The sequence below is a fragment of the Manacus vitellinus genome, unplaced genomic scaffold (assembly GCF_001715985.3).
Source record: "Manacus vitellinus isolate BGI_N305 unplaced genomic scaffold, ASM171598v3 scaffold_1_pilon, whole genome shotgun sequence".
NCBI classification, from domain to species: Eukaryota; Metazoa; Chordata; class Aves; order Passeriformes; family Pipridae; genus Manacus; species Manacus vitellinus.
Window position 1 is genome coordinate 20,938,639 of NW_021939396.1, and position 15,396 is coordinate 20,954,034.

Below are 15,396 nucleotides of genomic sequence, written 5' to 3' on the forward strand. Positions count from 1 at the left end.
ACCCCTTATTACTGTTTGCAATGTGCTGTGATATTGCCATACTTACTCCTCAAACACAAAGATGCACAGTAAACCAATTTCTGAAACTGTCAAAGTTGCTACTCACAAAGCCTGACCAAAACCAGCTATCAATAAGTTAATTTTAAAAATCTGATTTAGTATTATGTTCTTTGATGCATTTTCTAGGCAATGGCAGAGAAATATACAATGCTGAAGCAATCCAGCACACTCCCTAGACTGATTGTTCACATCTGAGGCAATTCTACACAACCACCTCTGCAGAACCCAAGAGAATGACTGTTGCATTCTGCTTTTGCACAGCCCATATCACTGGCGTATCTCAATGGTTCAGACAGGTTTTAACATGTGCTAGCTCTAACTGGCACAACGTTGATGTGGCTGAAACTCCCCTGTCCCATACACTGATGGCATCTGTTCAGGCATTCAGTCTACCCTGAATTTTCATCTGGCAGATATATCCAATTACTAACATAACTAATAGTCACAACTGAATGCTACAAAATGAGTTTCATGTGTTTTCAACCTGTTTTTACTTCTGACCCAGGAAACAAGCATGCCCCTCAACTGCCCATGTGAAACGCAATCCACACCCAATCTAAACTGACATTACTCTTGATTTACCATGACTAGCCAGTAAAACAGGCTGCCAAAATCAAGACCGAAGTGTCAATTTATGAGAAAACTTCCTAGATTTACGATCTAGTGTTCCCAATCTGTGGATACTGGGCTCTGTGTTTCCTGCCAATAGGGTCCGCTTGCCTCTTACTAGCACAACTGCACTGAACAGCACAACAGCTACGTCTTGTGACTCTCAAACTCAGAAAGCTACTGTGATTTCTAGTTCTAAGCAGATTATTCCACTGAACATGCCCTGCAAAGATGTTTCAATCAAAAAAGTAACAGAGACAGATAGTTCACCTGATCCCCCATAATACACTTTTAATCCTCTCTTCAGTGAGCAGCAAATCCTAAAATCTCCTACTGTCATCACAATAGTACCTTGTAGGTAAAGGCCATGTCACCAGGAGCTAACTTCCTTGCTAAATAACTTACTGTGTAAGAAGTCAGATCTTCATCAACCAATTTGCTTGCGGATCAACATGAATTGCTGTCACTTGAGTCAGTTCACTGGGATATCATCAAAAGCACACAGGATTTACAAAATGACACAGAGCAGACATGAGTGGATGCACATGCTGACTCATACTGGAGCCTATAATGACCTTACTGGATTGTGTAGGGAGTCTAACAATGAATTCTGTCAATAAGAATACGGTTTTATGGCACACTAGTACATGGCTATGACTGAGAGGGATGTTTGCCTTGTAAGGGGACACATCATGGAAGAAAATGGAACCAAAGCTGTATGAAAATACAAACAACTTCACAGTAACAAAAATTTGAGCAGAAACCTATACAGTAATAATGAGGGCTTTAGAATCCTCTATTTTTGTAATAGCAATATTAAAGTCAAAAAATGTAAGAGAAACTAAATTGTGTGTACAAAGCGCTACATTTTGCAACTACATGGTGACAAATTCAAAATCAAATGCAGGAAGTCAGGTAAGAAAGTAAAATGCTGATGTTCAGGTTGCTGGCAAAGTATATTTCTCAATATCACTGCATAATAGTTAGCCAAAAGGCTAACTTCCTGGTGTGCCAGTCAGAGTATCAAAAGTTGTCACAGACAGAGACAGTGAGAACCTTCCCACAGACCTGATAAAGAAAAACAAGAGTCTGGAACAGGTTAAGAAAAGCAATGCAATGCAATAACACACATAATTGGACTGGTATTTAGCTCAAAATATACAGAGGACACTTCACTATCATTCAGATATCAGAAAAATAAAAGGAAGGATATTAAGAATATATATTGTGTAATGTTAGTTTAATATTCTTCAGAAGTACAACAAAGTGGTATTTTATAAGTGATAGAGGGTTATAACACCAAAGTGTCTTACACTAGATTACCTCATCTGTTACCACAGACATTGTAGCCAAAAGAACAAAAGGGAAAGAAATCAGCTAATTCCTGTTTGGCAATAAACATTTTTGTCCTTCATTCTAGGCTTTTAACCATATTCTGCTAATTCTCAGTTGGTTTTAGACATCCTCCTAAAAGCTCTGAAAGCTGCTTTACAATCTGACATGCAACACTATATAAAGTAGTTGTAAAATATTGACATGAATGTATTTTGCATCTTGTTATGCTTGACAAAAACAAAAGACCAGATGGTTTGCACTTTCCAATAAAAATAGATTAGCTATGCAATTTAAAAGATGTCCAAGACTTAGTTAACTAGTGAGTTTGAGCATATTCTTTTATAGTAAGAAATAGTATTAACCGCAATTAAAACAGACATCAATCTACTACAAAAACAAAACAGCACTTTATGACAGTTTATGGTTATTTACTGGAACTCACAGGGCTGATGCTGTTGAAATTTTATCTCTTAAAATAACCTGCCAATGTTTATCAATCAGTTTTAAAAAATTAATATTACTACAGTATTTTATACACTGTATACATTTTAAGATTATTGTACTGAAACTAGAAAAGAAAGCTATTCTACTGATTTATGTCAGAAATAAAGTTGAGATTTTCACTGCTAACTCAAAACATACTACCTAAGGGATTCCATAACAGTTCATAAAATGTCTTTGTTTTTAAAAGGTATGGTCTGTGGTATATATTTTCTACGAAGAAATAGAAGAACACATGTAGCATCAGATGTGTGTACTTTAAGAAACTCTGGAATGTGAAATCCACAAATCCAAATAAAGCAGGTGGTATAATTTGGGAGGGAGGATTGAATTTAAGTTTAATGACATTACCAGGTTATCCTACCAGACTAATTCTCACTCACTGCATGACTTCAATGAAGCTCTCAGTCCTCATGCTGATTTCGATTTAGTTGAAGTGCTATTTGATGTGTTTCATCTGGAGTTTTATTCACTTCAAACTACACTTCATTTAACCAGGCTGCTGCTGTACTCATTTGTTTTTCTACTTTATTACTCACAAATTGGTGCTGCTTAGTTTAGATAAATCCTTGGAATAAGTTCATTTTATATAATTATCTTGTACTGTTAGTAAATAAACAAGCTTTAGAAAAAGATCATATCACAGGAAAAAAGTGAGAAAAATATTAAAATACACTAGACCACAATAAGTGTTGATCTTACAAGATCTACTAATAAATGCTGATAGATGATTTGCTGTTTTAGCAGGACCATTCCCCTGCCTCCACTCCCCAAAACTACTGCCCCTTTATGTTATTAATCTACCCTACCCTATTTTCCAGCTTGGCACACGCCACAATACAATGCATTTTTAAAAGAGAGAGATAGAGAAACAACAGCAAAACAGAAACCACGAGAGAATCAGAGAACACGCGAGCGAGAGAATGCGAGCGCGAGACCACGAACACGTGAGACAGAGCGCGATGGCAAGTGTGCAACTGCACATGGGGAAAAGCACGGGACACCAGGCATGGGTGAGCAAGAAAGAGATGGAGCATAACGAGCACAAGCACCTGCAGAAGAGCACTCATGAAAAAGCAGCAGCACTTGAACTTGTCAGATGACAGATTTCTTTAACTATTTTTCGTCTGAAAAATAATCTTTTTGATTTTGCATAACTAACCTTGGGATTTATAATACAGTAAATAAATTTAAGTTTACCATTAAACACTAATTCATTCTTACAGTTTGCTAACAAGAATCACTAACCAGAGCTCAGTGTTAAATGTTAGGTGACGTCATGACAGACTGTCAATCTTAACCAAGTCCTGAAGTACTCTGATTAGTGCTGATTATGGGTTATCCTGGTAACACTTTTTATTTTTCAGAAAACGGTTGCAACACAACAGCAATTAACTTGAAGAGGTTATTACTTTTGTAAACTATTGATAAAAAATATGACAAATCCAGTTAGGCTGCTACCACCTGGTGGTGTTCCGATAATGCTAAAACCCTCTTACATTCAACATGGTGTCACAGCCTGTGAGAGAAAAATTAGTATATTCTCTCTGTGGCACTAAGAACAGTCACAGACATAGTCCTTTTTTCTTAATCCATTAAGCTTTCACAAACAAATGTATCTTATAAATTAGCTATGCAATACAATGTTTGAAGCCGAAGTATTTAACATATTAACACGTTTTCTTGTCATTTTATGTAAAATTCTTTGCATGTGTTTAGTCAAAGTAGTATTACAGACAGCTACTTCTCAAAAGGAGGGACAAAGAAAACTAATATCCTGTCCAAAGTATTGCCAAAATGCATTTTCCTGAAAACAGATTTTATAAATGCACTGACATCTATGTCCACGAGATTTAAACTGAAAAGATAAATTTAAATACTGAATTTTCCATGACAATTAAGTTTAAAAAAAATTTTACATAGCTCATTTCATAATAGCGCACAGAATTTGTTTCAGAAGAAAAGTGTTCTCATTTAACATATGAACTACTACAAACAGCTAAAATACCTGATCACAATGTTAAAACACTTCCAACTGTAATGAGAGATAAATAAAAGTGTAGTAGAGACTTTGTGGGGTTGGGATGTTTTGGGGTTTCATCCTCCAACTTGTTGCTTTTTATTTGGTTGAGTTTAAAACAGCAAGAGCTGTTCAGTTAAACAAATCAAGCTTTGCTAGCAGTATGTAACTTAGAGTGGAAACTGCTTTTAGAAATCTACAAGGTCTAGAACAAAGCCATTTAATATAGGACTTGTGGAGGTTGCTTTCTTGGCCAAACAACGGTCTAAAATGTTTATTAAGAGCAATCCTTACAGAGAAACTTATTAATAATAACAAACAATAGTAGAATATGACAGATGAGACAGAAAAGTTTAGGGATATATATGAAGCTTTGCATTTTTACGTCACTCATTAGAAATGCAAAAGTAATTGTGCATTACTTAAACACTTAATGCTCAGGCTTAATGCTCACCAATATTTGGGAAACTTGATCAGCTTGCCATAAACAGCAGTACTGAATGAGGGGATAACTGGAACAGGGATGCAGTACAATCCTTTACTGTCCAAAGAAGTCAGTGCTGCTTGAAAACCAAATACCTGGAACAAATTCAGTTAGTCAAACAGTATGCTACCACATGATTAGATCACTTTCAAGTTATTTTATAACATAATATATAGAAATATACTCAATAAACATTAAATAAATTATGTATTAATTTTAGATAATTCCTTTCACCCAAACACAAATATAGCTACAGAAAGTTACTTAAAATAATGCCCTAACAGGAATACATACAACAATATTTTCTTCCTCAAAAAGTGTTAACTATGCTCTGCTGAATTTTTAACAAAATGCTGAATTACAATTTAATAACTCAAACACTTTATTCTATATCCTTTAACTTGCAGATCACACACTGCCTTTTATACAAAATAAAATCACTTTTGGTAATTGTAACAACGCTCGTATGAAAAAGTGGCATTTAAGGAAATTAGAAGCTTTCCTTCAACAACAAATTAACTTCAGTTGCAAACCTCTAGTTTAATTTTTTTATTAAATCAAAAAGCTTTTTTTCCTTCAAAAAGCTTTCCTTTCCCTGTTCAATATGAAAAACAAACTTTTGTAGAGTTGCCTTTTATAATGTTGTACCACCATTCACATAAGAACAGACCACTTTGGCCAATACTAAAGCTAGCAAATAAACCCTTTAAAACTCAAATCTGATGTTCAAATGTTGCTGCTGTAAAGTTTTTGAATAGAAAAATCCCCTCAAACTGAAAAACATACAGATGACTTGCAATATTGCAATACCAATCACTTTAAATGTGACAGAAGGTAAACATATCACACAGAAAACTTAAAGCATGCCATGCAATTCTGGAACAGAGTTTTGTTCATGCAGAAAATAAGGATTTAAATAATGAAATTCTTACTAAGATATCAGCATGGAAGTGAATAGATAATTGAAAAATTGAGCAAAACTAACAGTACTAGTATTAAATATTTACATTTTACTAGCACCCAAAAGGTTTTGAACTGCCTGAGCCCATCCTAAAAGGCTGGAAGGTCTGTTTTAAAACTCCTCTTGAGAGCAGAGGGCAACTGAATACTCCTAAAACAATCTCCCATAGCTTAAGCTTCCCCCAACCTCACAATAAGAACTCCTCTCACATACTGCCTCTTTAATTGAGAACATTCAGAGGCCTTTCCTCTTATAACAAAAAACAAATTGTTAGTCAACAGTTTTTGATTGCATACCTTCACTATCATGGTATTGCTACATCAATACTACTAGTAGTGATGGCTTTTCCTCATAACATCCCATCAAGTGTCTAAGTGTACTTTCCAGCACTCAATCTACATATTCTATGAGCATTATCTGGGAAGAAAAAGGTTTCATTCCACATTATTTTAACTCAACCTTGCCACAAAGACCTTGGGGCTTCACTCTCTGCAGTTTCCTCATACAAAGTTCTCTGTTCATAGTACAAAGCATTTGGCTCCAGTCAGAAGCAGCAATTGCAAACAACAATGTTATGTGAAACGTCTTTACATCCTTTTAGACAAGCTGTTTTAGGCAAGCTGAAAACTTTCTCCCAAGAAACATGCTAACACTTAGGATTAAACTATATGTGTATGATCTTTTTTTCAGCACAGCAGCAAGAAACAGTTCTCAAGCCTTCCTTTACCTTCAGATAGCAGTGTGAGTAACAGTAATGAAGCAGGTTGTCAGATGGCTGGCCAAGGCTGCTGACCACATGCACCAGTTGCTCAGCATACATGGGCACGGAGTGCTCCAAGTTAACCTTATCCACCAAAATTCGGATGGAAGGTAAAGGCCGCAGGGGATGGAAACTTGCAGCATTTAACACTCCACTTAAGTTCTAAGTGACAGAGGAAAAAAACCATACAATTATTAAATTACAGATGTATTATTTATGATGTCTACATATTCTTACCTACATACACAAGCAAATCTACCTGTAATTAACTATTGACAGATACCACAGCATTATACTCATCAACTTTTTATCCCGAATTGTCTTAGGTGCAGGTGATCAGGTGCTGGTGGTGGGCAGTGGGGGTTGCAGGGGCAGCCTCTGTGAGGTGAGACCAAGGGCTGCCCCAGGCCAGGCTCAGCCAGTGCTGGATAAACAGCTGACAGACATGGACATATGAGAATAAGTTTGTTGGAAACGAAGTGGTTATGGGGTTGGAGGACATGAGCTCTGTCTCAAGAAAGACTGAGACAACTGAAGTAATTCAGTCTGGAGAAGGCCAGAGGGAAATGCTACTTCTGTCTACTGCTACCTACTGGGAGAGTAGAGAGAAGAGGGAGCCAGACTCTTGTCAAAGGTGTACCATAAGAGGATGACAACAGACACAAGCTGGAACACAGGCAATTCAAATTAGGTCTATGGGAAAGCTTTTTATAGCATCTCCATTCTTGGTGCTAATTCAGCACTTGACAGAGCAACCCCTGGAGCAACCTGCTCTTCCTTTGTCCAGGATGTTGGACTCCTGGAGAACACCTAAAAAGATCTCTTCCGATCCAAATTACTCTATAAATCTAAAACAATTATTAAACTTGCATCAAAATAGGACAGTAAGTTGACATATATATGATTTTCAATCTAAAATTCAAAATTGTTATTTTAAATATGCATGGTTTCACTCAGGAAACGTAAATTGAAACTCCAAGTGGTGACTACACCAACCAAAAAGTTCACTTGATTTAAACTCTTTGCCTCACATCTAAAACAAACATGGGACTGTTCTCCCATTATAAAAATACCACCTTCCCATGCCCATAAGGTGAAAAGCCCCACTACAATGCAATGTGCTAAGAAATTCTAAAAAGGAAAAACCTCTCTGGGCAACCTGTTCCAGTGCTTCATCATCCTCTGAGTAAAGAATTCCTTCTTAACATCTAATCTAAATCTGCTCTCTTTTAGTTTAAAACCATTGTCCCTTGTCTTGTCACTATCTACTTGTATAAAAACTCCCTCTACCTCCTTTTTATAAGCTCCCTTTAGGTACTGAAAGGCCACAATGAGGGCTCCTTGAAGCATTCTCTTCTCCAGTCTGAGCAACCACAGCTTTCTCAGCCTATCAGATGAAATATCAGACAAAAGTTCCAGAAATGTAATTAAATCAAGAATTGATTGATTTTGCTCTTTTCCCATTCCTTCTCTTATCCATAGAATACCTTCCAGTCTCATCTCTACAGTACCTCAGCATTGTGCACTGAGGAAGGAATCCTATAGGAATAAAACCAGATTCTTTAGCTGGTGTTATACTACACATATCCAGAAAATAAAACAAATTAAGGCTGTCAGGAAATTTCTGCCTCTCCGAGCAAGTCATTCAGTAGTTAAATTCTCAGTAACAGCCCATGTCCTGCTCATATCCTGGTTGGAACTAGCACACACACAGCTGGCTGTTAACATCTGTGTAGTCTCTATTGAGCCTCTGCATTAAAAGATTTCAGACTCTACCAAGTCTGGGAAGACCTGCACAACAGGTACTCTTCTAATCAAAGGAGCTACTACTTTTTCATCTCCTTGATGGTTTAAAATCTTTTTTCTTCACAATTATTTTTTTCTTATAAGTACAAGACATCTTCAGTTTATAAGCCTGACTAGTTACATCCCACTCGTCTTAGGTGAGCTAAGGCTCATGGGCACCAAACCAATTCAGAATTCAGCAGTGTATCCAGCACATGGAATCACAGACCAGTAAGAAAATTTATATGGAATAGCACATGCCAATATAAAGAACTGAATAATTATCTGTACATACATACCTTCTCACCCATGATTATGGGCAGCAAGTGGTCTAGTAAATTGAATTCTGCCACAGGGATTATAATTGTACACTTGAGAACAGTGAATGTTGTAAGTCGAGTGGGAATGTATTCCTCCAGTGATGCTATTTCTTCTGAGCTTGGCACAGTTCTGTTTCCATCTGTAATATCTACAATAAATCAAGATTACATATGTTTCACTAAAATATATAAAATGTGTCCTACAGTTGCTGTTTCAGAAACGATTAGGGACTAGCAAAAAAAGCAAAGCTTCCCCCCCACCTCATAACGAATAATGTTATTCCATGCCGGTTCTACCTAAGGCTAAATGCAATACTAACTGGATTTTCCTGACTTTGAAATCTGTATTGCTCTTCCTCAGAAACTCATCTTAACTGTTTACCATAACTTGTTTCCATGCATTTTCATCCCGTATAACCATTATTTCAAACTAATAAATATCAACAAGGATACTTTCTTCTCTAAGATTCCAAAATTAAGCTAGTCAATTAAATAAGCCCTTCTTACTCAACAAGAGTCTTATGATTAAAACAAATGGCGTCCAAAGTGTCTGAAATTATCTCAGAAGTATATCCAACACTGATGAGGATACTACAATGAATTTTATCTTTATTTTACATTTTGCTCTTCAGACTCATAAATTCCCCTTAAAGGTTTTGAGTTTAACTACTTGGAAGTTGCACCTTCAAGAGCAATAAATTTGGTCTGGTTTAATTCTGTACATTTGTGTATATGCAATAGGAGCAAACCTGGCTTAGTTTTGCTGTAAGGCTCATACTCATGTTCCAGAGCACAAACTATCATTTTCATTATCCGGTGTACCGCGCTGCTATCCAGCCGAAGATTGAGTGGGCCCACAATGAGGCTTTTTGTAGACATCTCCTGAACATTTCCAAAATCTTCACTCTTTACTGAAGAGAGGTCTTGCTGATTCCCAGAGACTACAAGAAGTTTTATAAATAACAAGTCACACCAAACAATTAGACATAATAAAATTTTTTATCAGCTACTTCTGTTCCAAATCCTATGATCACAGACTTATAAATATATATAAAAATATAACAATGCAAACAGAACACACAAATAGACCACGACTGGTTTAACATGTTTTTTAACATTATTTCTCTTTAATGCAGAGCAAACAGGGTAAATTTTTGCCTTGCCTCCAAGCAGAGTACAACTTAGGAACCCTTCCATGAACTTTGTATTTCTCAAGTTTAGTATTCCCTGGAGGTGTCTAAACTTCTATGGCAACTTAACCCCAGGTGCCAATGACAGCTGTGCTGTTCAAAACTCTCTACAGCTTGTCACGAAGATATCCATCCCCAACAATCAAGGAAAAGGTGTGCTGCAAAGAAATTACAGACCTGGGCCCTTAAAAGGTTAGCTGCCTGTACACAGCCATGAGAATTACACTCATTTGTACTGTCAGAAACCAGACTGACAGCTAAGGCAAGCCCTTCCTTCCGTTCACATTTACCTCAACTCACTGTTGCATGGGCAGTGAGAAAACAAACCTCTTTAATCATTAGGTCTCAGGTTGTTTTTAGAAGAACCAACACAGAGATAAAAGAGTGGTTCAGTAAGGTCAGGTAATAAGGTAGACCAAAACCATACATTCACTGTATACAGGCTATTCATCAGTTACCAAACAGCATGACTATTTCTCTAAACATACTTCACAGAAATCCTTCAGTTAAATTATGCAAATTTTAGAAGTTTTCCCGTTACATATGACCTGTAAAAGAATACCCTCATCCCTCTAATATATTTAGTTTGCAGAATTGCAGAACTGGGTTTTTTTCCTAATAAACCATCACTTTGACAGTGTCTTCATTGCTTTGACACATGCACTAAACATTAAATGTCTTGCTGATCATTACATAAATGAACAGTCAGTCTGACAAAATAAGCATCAAGACTAAATAGATTCTGAGATCACAGAAAGGCAATGGAACTGGTGAAAGGTCTGGAGTACAAGTCTTAAGAGGAGTGACTGACAGACCTGGGACTGTTTAGCCTGGAGAGGAGACCTTATTGCTCACTACAATTACTTGAAAGGATGTTGTAGCAAGGGGGCGGGAGTCAGTCTCTTCTCCCAAATAAGAAGTTATAGGATGAGAGGAAACAGCATCAAGTTGCACCAGGGAAGGTTTAGATTGGATACTGGAAAAAATTTCTTCACTGAAATTGGCCACAAGCATTGGAACAAGCTGTCTAAGGGAAGTATTGTAATCCCTATGCGTGGAAGTGTTTAAAAAATGTATGAATGTGGCATTTGGGGACATGGTTTAGGGGTGAATGTGGCAGTGCTGTGTTAATGGTTGGACTCAGTAGCAGTTCTTTTCCAACCTTAACAATTCCATAATTTCTGGTTGCCTGAGAGGAACCCAGTCTTTTACCTTCCAGAGTAACATTCACTTTTGCCTCTCTCCTTTACTGTACTCATTCAAAATAGTCTTTCTATTGGTGCAAGTGAGCTTGGGGGAAAAGGAAGCAAGTATAGGTTTTTTTCCCCCCTTGTGTTTAAATAATAAAATATTGTTGCTTCTAAGCATTGGTGAGAAGAAAGGTCGTAGAACAAATCAAGACTATGCCCAATTTGACACTTAGCTGGTCTAACACTCTGCAGGCCTTTACAGGCTTATATACTCAGCAGAAGAATTAACTTTATCCTTAAAAGCCCAACAGAAGTTGATGCCAAGAGCATTTATAGTCTCTGCTTCCCTTGGTGTGTTCCATGTGAGAGGAAAAAGAATAATAAAAGAAAGATAAAAGAATAGAAAGATACTATCTTATAAAACCTATTCAAATCTTCAGCTGGAACTGAGTTACAACCTTTTTAATAAATTCCAAAAAAGATTTTTTCTTAAAAAGCCAGCATATAGCCTCCTGCATTTATTTTACAGGCAGTTAACATGCATACTTTTATCCTTCCAATTCTACAGAGTATTCAGTTCAGATGAACACTACTAAAAAGAGCAAAAAGCCATAACATCACATAAAAAGGCCAAAAAATAATAAGGCCAGAAGTAGTAACAGCCTACCTTTTCAAAGACTTATACTTGCTTGTATATGAATAATATATTGAAGTGACAGAATTTATACAAACCATTTTCTGGAACAGTCCCATTTAATTCTAAGTGCAAAGAGAACGTGATAGAAAATCTATTGGTCCTACTGAACTAGGTGATCACAGGTGACTTGAAACTTCACAGTTGCATAAAGAAAAACAATTTTTGATCATTAAGTATTCAAGCTCTCTGTAAACCTTATGTCTAATTCTAACTGACAAAAAATACCAAAATGAGTGCTGCATAACAAACTTGCCACCAAGATAAGTACACATTACAAACAAAATGGAACTTCAAAAGTACACCCCGCTAGGTCTGTAGGTCATTCAAATCAGCGAGCAGGGAACTGACAGGCTACATAATGTTTCAGGGAAAATGTTTTGCATTGAAACACAAAGCCAAAATCCAGAAAAATACAGGAAGGGGAGGACAGGCAGCATTTCAAAATAAAACTACTGTGCATGACTATCTCGTTTTCATTCAAAATACCAAAATTGATTAATGCACTTCTGTAAGTGACAGATGAAACTCCTGAGGTTAATGTTATCCAGGAGGCACTTGTGGTTTAATCAGTAATTCTATGCTTCAGGAAAGGTTAAAGGTGCAAAGAATGTGTCAAACCAAAATTGCCTTGACAGATAAAAATCTTACAATCACAGTAACTGCCTCCTATAACTTAAGTTGGGTTAGGGTATTTTATGGAATGTGGTGTGCACTGATTGTAACTAAAAAAATAGTTAATATCAAAATAAGAAATAGTAAAATTTAAACTTTCATATAAACAACACAAAAGCGCAGCAGGTTTATATTGTTTTCAAAATCTTGAGGTATTTATATCTTCATTTTAAAGAAATTATTTACACCTCTTTTTATGTGTTATTTAATAACTATGCACTTAACCCACAATATGGAAAAATAAACTAGAAAATAACTAGTAGAAAACACCACATTTGCTTTTCTGAGGAACAAAACTATTTGAAAATTTAAAGTTTTAAGTTCTTGATTTAGAGAAACAACAACTATTTTAACAACTTAAAAATTAATCATTCCATTTTTCTATGTAGAGAGGTAGCTGAAATTAAAGGAGTAATACCAAAATAGAAGCACACAGCTTGATAGGAAGTCAAGCTACACTTTGTGAAGTGTTTTCCTGGTTGGAGAAAACAGAAGCTAAGGCTCTGAGAAAGCAAACTGGAAGAAAAAGAAGAGAAGCTAAAGAGGGAAAAATGTAGTCAGAGTATACCAGTAGCCTGGCATTGAGGAAAATAAATTCATTCCCGAGTTCAGTCATTCCTGAAAAGGGCTAGTTAAAAGTCAGAAAAAGATATGATCACAGCATTCCTTGTGCATGCAGAGAAACAAGACAAAATATTCCACAAAAACAATTTTTCTTCATAATCAAATAGTCTTTGCATATTTAATTTTTTACAGCAAGATTCAAAAAGGAGATAAGGCTTACCCAAGATTTTCAACTTCTCTACATAAGAGTTCAACACACAATTAAATATTTATCGCTATTAAAACCAGAAGTAGACTGCAGTAGAATCTTGACTTAATTGTATATTTTCTCAGCTTCACACGACACTCATAGCACAGAGGAAAGCCTCAAAACCAGGAAAGAATTGTTAAATATCCTAGTGTATTCTTCTACAACCAAAGGCAATAGCATCATTTATTTCTTTTTTTAAGTTTTGCATGATCCATCCTCTAAGGAAACTGGAAGTTTCTTTCCTACTCCTTTTATTCTTAATGCCCAACAAGTCCAGAAAACAAAATCAAACATTAGGAGTTGTGACTTCTTTTACATAGAGAGAAAACACACAAAAACAACAAACACACACACACAAACAAACAAAAAAATATAAGCACCAACCAAACCAACCAACCAACCAACCAACTAAAAAAAAAAAAAAAAACCAAACCAAACCAAAAAAAAAAACAAACCACAGATGAGTTGGATTAGGTAGCAAGGACAGGACAGATAAATGTTCGGTCACAAAACAGCAAGAAGTTCCCAACAGGGAAATAGTATTCACAATAATAAATACACAGGTGGGGAAGAAAGCACTATTAGTTTGACAGTGAAACTGCAGAGCAGCAGCTGTAGATGACAGTCTTAGAAGAATTGGGGGGGAAAAAGTCACACTGCAATTAATGATGAGAATACACGTGTAAAAATATGTATGTATTTCTTACTGCTAGATTAACTCCTTTGTCCCTTTTTTTGTAACACTCACAGTAGTAGATATACTTACTGCATTAAATTCACTTCTCAGACTTAAAAAAGAACTGATAGGAATCTCAAAAATTACTTAGAATTGGTCAATATCTATGTGCACATGGTTTATTTGTTCACAAAATTGTTCAGATACATATATTTCAAGATTAAGCCTCCACACTATCTTGCATCCTTGCATTTTAATTTGTAGGAGAAAAATCACAGTCCTTTTCATCTTCTGCAGCAAGTACACAGTCAACCTCATTCTTCAACTAGGCTTTCTCAAAAGATTTTTTTTTTACATGCAAAGTCAATAATGATAACTTTAAAAAAAAGAAAAAGACATCATACTTTATGAACTTCACCACTGCTACAAGCTAATTACTTTCAGTTTAGCAACTGGCTATAAAAATATCACTGTGATTACTTATGCAGAAAAGAAAAAATAACAACACCGACAATCAACAGCTAACCAAAATAGCTAACCTCAAAGACATCATTGAAGAAACAAAGATGAAAGCATTTTAATGATGGTTTTGATGGTAAATCTAAGATAAATTAGAGGACAGTTGGTCAAGGACCATCTAGGCATGAAAAGTCTTTGTTTCTATTATTTATCAGGGTAAACAAAGAAAAAAAGGTACCTTTCCCACTAGTGCTTTCCATTGTGTACAAGTAATCCATGTAGAAAGCCCCAAACCTCTGCATTCCGGCTATCTCTGTGTACATCTCCTACCAACACAGCAAAGCAAACAAAGAAAATGTTGTATAAGGATAGAATCTTGAGATTACCAACTGATAGACTGGTATTAGAGAGATATATTCATGTTTGGATTTGTGCATCAACACACGGAAAGGCTTATCAAAACAAAGGACAGAGGTTATCCCAAAGAATTCACCTTTCTGATAGGTAATGTAACTTCTATTTGAGGCCACACAAATCCACATCCATAATTCCAGTGGACATGCTGACCAATTCATCAATAACATCTAGTCAATTAGTACCTTTAATGGAGTAAATATTCTTCATCTTTTGCATGCAACAGATCTACCTAATTAAGTACACTGAAAACTTAAGCTCATTCAATCTGGCTTTGTTATTCAAGCAACATTGTAGTTTTATCTTTAAACAACAGGAAACATATTAAGACTTTCTGCCATCACTGAGATTTATACATAATATAATCCATTACATAGCAAACTTGCTTGGCCAAAAAAATAGGCAAATCTAAAAGCATTGAAGACAGACCAAGTATAGAGTACCTAAAA

The 15,396-nt window shown here is 36.0% G+C and overlaps 1 protein-coding gene across 1 annotated transcript in view; it reads right to left on the reverse strand.

The window, feature by feature from the left end:
- Positions 1-15,396, reverse strand: part of VPS13B (vacuolar protein sorting 13 homolog B) — a 424,315-nt gene that overhangs the window by 352,026 nt on the left and 56,893 nt on the right. The window contains exons 11-15 of the mRNA XM_008924039.2: positions 14,772-14,859; positions 9,585-9,776; positions 8,815-8,984; positions 6,698-6,892; positions 4,980-5,104 (exon numbers count right to left, since the gene is read on the reverse strand). Coding sequence (XP_008922287.1) covers positions 4,980-5,104; positions 6,698-6,892; positions 8,815-8,984; positions 9,585-9,776; positions 14,772-14,859 — 770 coding nt within the window. The remainder of the gene's footprint in view (positions 1-4,979; positions 5,105-6,697; positions 6,893-8,814; positions 8,985-9,584; positions 9,777-14,771; positions 14,860-15,396) is intronic.